Source organism: Zootoca vivipara, chromosome 6, assembly GCF_963506605.1.
Source record: "Zootoca vivipara chromosome 6, rZooViv1.1, whole genome shotgun sequence".
Classification (NCBI taxonomy): domain Eukaryota; kingdom Metazoa; phylum Chordata; class Lepidosauria; order Squamata; family Lacertidae; genus Zootoca; species Zootoca vivipara.
Genome location: NC_083281.1, coordinates 35,792,949 through 35,800,890, shown reverse-complemented (window position 1 = coordinate 35,800,890; position 7,942 = coordinate 35,792,949). Strand labels below are relative to the sequence as shown.

Below are 7,942 nucleotides of genomic sequence, written 5' to 3'. Positions count from 1 at the left end.
GGCCCCCCGTGGCAGTATATGCCCCGGGATAAAACCCTTAAAAAGCTCAACAACTTTGGGGTTAAATCCTTTAAAAATCTATCCCTTTTTGAAAAGGGCCTAAGGGATGCCCTTTTCTGAGTGTTTTCCAGCTCTACAAATTCTTTTTTGAGGTGAGGCAACCATAAGTATTGGAAATGAAGTCGCACCATAGATTTGTATAATGGCATTATGCTGTTGGCAGTTTTATTTCCATTTCCTTTCCTAATGATCCCTAGCATGAGATTTGCCTGCTTCACAGCTGCTGCACACTTAATATTACTAGTAAGAATTGTGGAGCTGCTCCCAAGCAGCTCTACAGTGGAAATTCAATGGAGGTACTGGTCTGTACGGATCCTTCTGCAGTTGACAGGTGAGCTCCTCTAATCCACAGCAGGTCCTTCTGCAAAGCTGCACTTCATCTTCTCTCTCCCTGAAGCACAGACCCCCACCCCCACCCCAGATGCCATATAGATAAAAGTGATTCCATTCTCCCTTAATACGAGAAAAATGGGAAGACGGTGTCCCTTTAAGGGAAGATACCAACAGCCCTCCATTCTCAGGAGGAGAGGGGTGGGAAAGATCTTACCATCAGATTGCAACCTTCATGTGTCTGCAGCAGCCACAGAAGCATGTCCCCATGGCATGGTGGGGAGAGGGGGGATAACAAAAGGTGTCACTAAGCTTCCTCAGTTGCAAAAGCTGTTTATATAAGGACAGCTGACTCTTTCCTCTCTTCTTCCTTTCTTTAAGAAAGGCAGACAAATAAGAGATTCCAATTTTTTTTAAGCAGCAACAACAACAAAAAGAAAACATTGGCTAGGAATCTAATTGAAAGAAGAAAAATAAATATGAGAAATGCACAAAAATCCAGCGGGGAATGCAGCAGCAAGACTTCTGGGTGACAGCTACGGTAGGTATTTTGCAGGGGGCAAGACAGCAAGTAGGAGGCAGCCGGGAGCAGAGCGGTGACAAGTGGCTTATAGCGCACCATTGCAAATAGGCCTCAGCACCTAATTTGGGAGGTGGCGGTGGCGGGAGGAAGGGGTGGCGGTGCGTGCAGATAGGCTCCCCATTTCTGCGCAACCTCTTTCATTATTCACCAGGCGCCGTGCACTTCTCCGCAATCGCCTGTAGGAGCCGCCTCGAAAGCGGTGCATAATCCGCCGTTCCTCCGCACGCTTTAACGCGGTTTGCGGCGGCTGCGCTCACGCAAAGGCAAGCGGCGTGCGTCTCCCCGCCGCTTCCCGTCCTCTACCAGGGAGCTCTCATGCTCCAGGCCCGTTCCCAAGCCGCGCACTAAGCAAACGCTCCCCAGCTTTGCCAAATGTACAAGGCCCGCCGCGCAAGCCCATCGGCGCGCTCCTCGGAGCTGCGCATCGCGATCCCGAATATACGAAGCGTGCTAGTCAAAGTCAGGAGCAATCCGCATTAATCATCATCATCATCATCATAGTATAAGAAGGGTTTTCCAAATGCATCAGGCAGGAGCAATTAATAGCAGCAGCCGTAATAAAACGTCTCGCAAATAAAGCACGGGAAATAATACTGCATTAAATAAATAAACAAAACCCGTAGCAAAGAATGCTGCTTGCTTGTAGCAACGTTCCACGCAGTGCATGCAATCTCTCCCTCGCCCCTCAAACCGCCCCCCTCCAAACTCTCCCTAGCGGACTTTGAGCCGTTCTCGCTCCGCGAGCAACCCAAGGTTGCCCAAACTCAGCGCAGGGTGGGAAACGGAGCTCGAAACACCGGCTCTGCGGCTTCAGCAGCCAATGAGAAGCGGCGCGCGCGCTCTCCGCGTTGCGAAGGGAAAGGAGGCGGACCGCCCCCTTTCTCCGTTTCAGCAGCCAATCAAAAGAGGGGGCGGTGAGTTTGGTGTCGGCCTGTCATGTCTGTCTGGTTGTGCGCGCGCGCAAGCGTTCTGTCCTTGGCGCGGGTGCGCGCCTGCGCAAGCTGGCCCAGAAGGGGGTGTGTCGGCGAACCCGGGAGAAGCGAAGGCGGCGGCGGCGGCGGCGGCGGCGGCAGGAGGGGGGAAGGGAGCCCGATGATAATGGCGGCCAGGAGAAGAGAACGCTGCAGCGCCTCTGAGGTAAATGTTTGACACATTCGGGCCTCGGCGCCGAGTCCTGGCATGGGAGCAGCGCCCGGAGCTCCGAGGACGCTCCGCGTCAGGCCCTAGAGGCCGAGCCAAGAGTCCCGGGCGTCCCAGGGGCCTGGGCCCGAGGGAGCCCCGAGCTAGCGTCCCTGGCCTTGGGCGCTCGGAGCAGGCAGCTCGACGCCCGGCAGGCTTCATAGCTCCCTTCACACGCCTTCGTGTTGTTTTGGGAAGGCGGTCGTGGGAAATTGCGGGTGTTCGCGTGTCCGGAGCGCCGGTTCACACGTTACGTGACGAATACCCGGGTTGGCTTTCCAGGGGCTGGGCGGGGAGGGAGCCCGAAACAAGCTGTCCTAGCCTGGCCTTCTGTCGCTTTAAGAGAGATGGGGTACCAGCAGGTGAACTTTTTTTTTTTTTAATGATACGGAAGTAAACACGGCCACCTGCTCAGTGCTGCAGGTCTAGCGGCGGTGGTATCCCATAGCTGCCAAGTTATCCCCTTTTTTAAGGGATTTTCCCTTATGCTGAATAGGCTTCCTCGCGAGAAAAGGGAAAACTTGGCAGCTATGTCGTATCCCTGGTTGGCCACCGGCTGTCAGCCCCGTAGGTCTGTCACCAACTTTTTTGCATCGGGCGGGGGTTGCTGCTTTTGTCTCCTAATCAGCTGCTGCTTTTGCGGCTATTGCCTGGTGATAATTCTGCTGGAAAGCTTTGCCTGCTGGTTTCTCTGGAGTAAGCGACTGTTAAAGGTGCAAGAGCAGGCCAGGCCCCGTGCTGTCTGTCTTTATTTCCTTCCTTCTAGGCTTCCCTCCAGGTGATTTTATATATATAGGGGCACCCATCCGCTCCTAAAGCAGTCCTCATTTTCTTATCATTATGCCTGTGTGAAGAATGTGTTTTGCAAACAAGTATTTTGTGCCATTTACAGGTTGACTGAAAACACTGACATGGCAAAGGAGGCTGCAGTTATATGGGTTGGATCCAGACTTTGTCATAAGTAGAGTAGGTTTATGGGGGCTTGAATTAGTCTTGGCTAAATCTGGATCTAGTCCTGTGCACACTAACCTGTTGAATAGAATCAGACTGCTGCAGGTGAGCTGCAGTGTCATCTCTGTATATCTTCCAACTTCTGCAAGAGAAATATGGGTGCCTGTATCTTTTAATGGTTATGGAGGGATGGTGTAAGCTGGCCTTCCCAATCTGATGCTTCAGACATCCAACTCCCCGTCAGCCCCAACAAGCATGGCTAGTAGTCAAAATGGATGATGGGATCTGTGGTACAAAATATCTGGAGGACACCAGGCTGGGAAAGAGTGATGTAAGATATACTGCTTGCAGTTCTCCTTCTGCATAACTAATCAAAGGAATGGAACCCTGACCTTGTTCTGCTGAATTATTTCACTGGTTAAAACAGGGATATGCTCAATTTAAATTACTGTATATGGAAGAGCTGCCTTTCAGTGAATTGTAAAAGTATGCTGCTTTTCACAGTGATGTGATACACAGCAATGTCTAGTATATATAAACAAAGTGACACTTGGGGAATGAAGATAGGGAGAAGTCTAGCTGATAGGGGGCTAAGAGAGTTGGAGCAAAACCAAATTGGTATGTGTAATTCAGTGGACCCAGAATTCTGTGTTTTGTAGCAGGGGTTAGGAGCCTCTGGCCTACAGGCCAACCGCGGCCTTCCAGGGAGTCTAGTTTGGCCCATAAGGCCATTTCCCCCAAACCATACTCACTTTTCAATCAGCTGACATCACTGGGTGACATAGGCAAGGGGTCAAGGTTCAGTCCTCAGTCCTGCTGAACACGATCCCCACAGGGAACGTGCTGAGGAAGCAGATGCCTGCAGAGAACATTATTGAACACACTGCTATCAGCTGATGAGCAGAGAGTTCAGTCCTTCAGGGTGCTGCTTTAACATATTCCCTGCAGAGAACATGCTGGTGAAACAGAACCACCCCCCCTGCCCCATAGGTCAACTTTGACAGGTGGGCAGGAGCACCCAACTTCTAGGCACCTGACGGTTGTCATGATATCATCATTGTCGATTTCCAAGGTTTCCAAGGATTACCTACAGATTATCTAATAAAGCACCTCCTCGTCAACAATCTTGTACCTGCCACATGCTTTTGACAGTTGTTTCTCCTACTGTATAAACTAAAATGCCCCTTCCCAAAGATCATACCCATTTACTCTTGTCAAAACCATGGCATCATAGAAAACATTTGGTATGTGTCTCATGCTATATGGGAGTTCTGTCTTTGGTTAAAATCTGCTTTGTAGTTTCTTGTATATTTATATGCTCATCTTCAGTATTGAAATGGTTTGCTGCTGAAGAACAGCTGCCAGTCTGTAGTTAAAATAACAAAAGATTGGTGCAAATTCCTGTCTTAAATACTAACAGATGTTTAGAAGTGGGGTGGGTTATATAGATATTCCTAAGAAAAATATGTGTGGTCTGAAATTACTACATGGACAAATAGATACAGCCACCACACAACAATACACAGTAGCACAGAACTGAACTGAGAAGTGCGGTCCATAATTGGGGTAGAGTGTATATTTATAGCATTGGGATGGCAGTGATGGGGCATAATCAGTGATAGGACATCGATCTGCCAGAAATTTATTAGTTGTGCTTGACTTTTTGTTCTTATAGATACCTTGACCTTGAAGATGGTGAGTAGCCAGCCAAAGTACGATCTAATACGGGAGGTTGGTCGTGGCAGCTATGGTGTGGTGTATGAAGCAGTAGTGAGGAAAACATCTGCACGTGTTGCGGTGAAAAAGATTCGGTGCCATGCTCCAGAAAATGTAGAGCTTGCCCTGCGTGAATTCTGGGCACTTAGCAGCATCAAGAGCCAACACCCAAATGTTATTCACTTGGAGGAATGCGTTTTGCAAAAAGATGGCATGGTGCAGAAGATGTCCCACGGCTCCAGCTCTTCGCTTTATTTGCAGGTAAATGAAGTTGCAGGTAGTTGAAGAAACACAGTGGGTTAGAAGTAAAGGGAAGCAGAAAGGGCAACAAAAGACACAGAGGCCAGAAGTGTGTATACTACAGTGTTCTTTAGAAGAGTGTTTGCTTTTCTGTTTTTCTGCAGTTAGACACTTTGGAAACATTAATAAAAGCAGTTTTCCTGAAGCAGAAACTTCAGTGAAAGCACACAAAACAGTTGTACGCAAAGCTGTCATTGAATTTCACTCATCGCGGTGCCCCGTTGCACCAGAAGCGGTTTAGTCATGCTGGCCACATGACCTGGAAAGCTGTCTGCTGACAAACCCTGGCTCCGTTAGCCTGAAGTGAGATGACCTCTGCACCCCATAGTCTAGTTTGACAGGACTTAACCGTCCAGGAGTCCTTTACCTTTACCTACATGAGATTGTAAATACAACTGATTTTTCTAAACTTTGGCTGTGCTTGAAAGAGGAGTGAGATATAGGAAACTGCTATTAAAAACTTTCCCACAGCTCAAAACTATCCCGCTGTCCAAAAGTAATAGGTCTTCCAACAGTCTTAAATGACAGCCGTGCCAGCACAACACTGAATAATATTATTTTTGCATGGCAGGAATGTTAGTGGTATTATAGCAATAAGTACTATTGGGATCATTCTGGGAAAAGAAGCATTAATAACCCTTTTAATAATTTTGTATCTGACCGCTTCATCACTTTATTAGGCAATGTTATGATCAAATCATCTCTAATGAAATACATTTTTCCATGCCTTGAATGCATATTACATTATTTCCAAAGAGTTGTGTTGTCTAACAGCACTATAACAACAAAATTAAAAATAAAAAGCCAGTCAAAGAATAAATTAATCATATTTTTAAAGTCTTTCTATAGGCTAAATCAATGTTCTACAGTTAATTCTTACCACCTTCCTCCCACTTGATATTCTAAAGAAGGAAAAACAGTTTCTTTAAAGGACAGCAGAACGAGATAGTTCCATCTTTGTGTCAAGCAAATCATGAAAACAGCTGCTCAGCAACCTGCATTTCATGCAGTAAAATAAGCAGTAAAAATAACTTTGAGAACAAAAGCAAAGGCCTCTAATTTTTTGTAGTTGTGCATTTTTATTGTTCTGTTAGGTTAGTCTGACGGCATTCATTCATGCAGATGGAGGGGAAAGTGTGTATCAGTGTCCCACCAGATACATATTCCATTAATCCAGAGTCAGTAGTGCTCATAATAGTACTCATAATGGAATACTGTAGCTTCATTCACACAATACACCAAACCATATCAAAGGAAACTTAACTGGTTTGTTGTCATGTTTGTTGGTTCACACTATTGCTTTAATCAGCCAGCAAGCCAGAAATGGAAAGCATGCCTTGAAGTGGGTTTACAAGCCATGGTTCCAGCTGAGACCTCTAGAGTCCCTTGCTCTGTAGAAAGGAATGCTGAGCAGATAGAAAATAAAAGCAGATAAGCAGCTCCAAACCATGATATGTCTGCATGTTTGGAAGTTCATGAGTTTGTACTAAACTACTATGGTTTAGAATTAAGTCTGTGCTTCCACGGAGAATGTTGGTTGAATGTATGGTAGCATCAATTGTGTTTTGAAAATACTGTTTAAAGAAGAAAATTGGATGAGCACAAAAGGGGTATTTATAATACATGCATTAAAAGATAATAGGTTTCTAGCATTCCTTTTCATCAGCTACTTTCTTAACTTGACTCCTACTTGCTGAACAGATTCCTTAAATGTTTTCTTATTACAGCTTGTAGAGACCTCCTTGAAAGGTGAAATTGCCTTTGATCCCAGAAGCGCCTACTACCTTTGGTTTGTGATGGATTTCTGTGATGGAGGTGATATGAATGAATATCTCCTGTCTCGAAAGCCTAGTCGTAAGACCAATACTAGCTTTATGCTTCAACTCAGCAGTGCCCTGGCTTTTCTGCACAAAAACCAGATCATCCACCGTGACCTCAAGCCTGACAACATCTTGATCTCTCAATCCAGGATGGATGCTAGTGACTTGGAACCCACTTTGAAAGTAGCTGATTTTGGACTGAGTAAGGTTTGTTCAGCGTCAGGACAGAACCCTGAAGAGCCAGTGAACGTGAATAAATGTTTTCTTTCTACAGCTTGTGGCACAGACTTCTACATGGCTCCTGAAGTTTGGGAAGGTCACTATACTGCCAAAGCAGACATCTTTGCATTAGGGATTATAATCTGGGCGATGTTGGAAAGGATCACTTTCATAGATACAGAGACCAAGAAAGAACTGTTGGGGAGTTATGTGAAACAAGGGACTGCGATTGTACCTGTTGGAGAGGCATTGTTGGAAAATCCAAAAATGGAGCTACTCATTCCTGTTAAGAAAAAGACAATGAATGCTCGTATGAAGCAGCTGATTAAGGAAATGCTTGCTGCTAATCCACAGGACCGCCCAGATGCTTTTGAGTTGGAACTCCGGTTAGTTAAAATTGCTTTTAAAGACAGCAATTGGGACACGTGACCTCTGTAGTACTTTGAACTTGTCAGGATTGTATCTAACAATAGGGCAGCACTCTGTGGAAGCAAAAAACAGACTTAACCCAAAATTTAAGGTGTCAGGGTTCAGTATTCCCCCCCCCCATTGCATTTCTCTTGATTTTTGTAAACAAAGCTCAAGGTGGCTGTTCTTATTTCACAATCATATGTGTATATTTCCAAGCTGCAGCTGTAATGCTATCCACATGACCAGGAAACTTGACATTTTAGAAGGTGATTGCTTTCTAGGAATATTTCAAACATTCCAGTTTCATACTGCAGAATTTGACATGCCCATTGAAGATAAGGTTTGCATGCTGGTAATGCAAATTATTCAACTT

The 7,942-nt window shown here is 45.9% G+C and overlaps 1 protein-coding gene across 1 annotated transcript; it reads left to right on the top strand.

The window, feature by feature from the left end:
- Positions 1 to 1,998: 1,998 nt before the first annotated feature.
- On the top strand, positions 1,999 to 7,620 carry PDIK1L (PDLIM1 interacting kinase 1 like). Its single transcript, XM_035120711.2, has 3 exons — positions 1,999 to 2,110; positions 4,779 to 5,080; positions 6,847 to 7,620. Exons 2-3 carry the CDS (start codon positions 4,796 to 4,798, stop codon positions 7,585 to 7,587), a joined length of 1,026 nt encoding a protein of 341 aa, XP_034976602.1. The 5' UTR covers positions 1,999 to 2,110; positions 4,779 to 4,795; the 3' UTR covers positions 7,588 to 7,620.
- Positions 7,621 to 7,942: the final 322 nt, after the last annotated feature.

Coding starts and splice junctions, on each gene's coding strand:
- PDIK1L (XM_035120711.2), top strand. CDS start 4,796: ATGGTGAGTAGCCAGCCAAAGTACGATCTAATACGGGAGGTTGGTCGT. Junction 5,081..6,846: donor GCTCTTCGCTTTATTTGCAG/GTAAATGAAGTT, acceptor TTCTTATTACAG/CTTGTAGAGACCTCCTTGAA.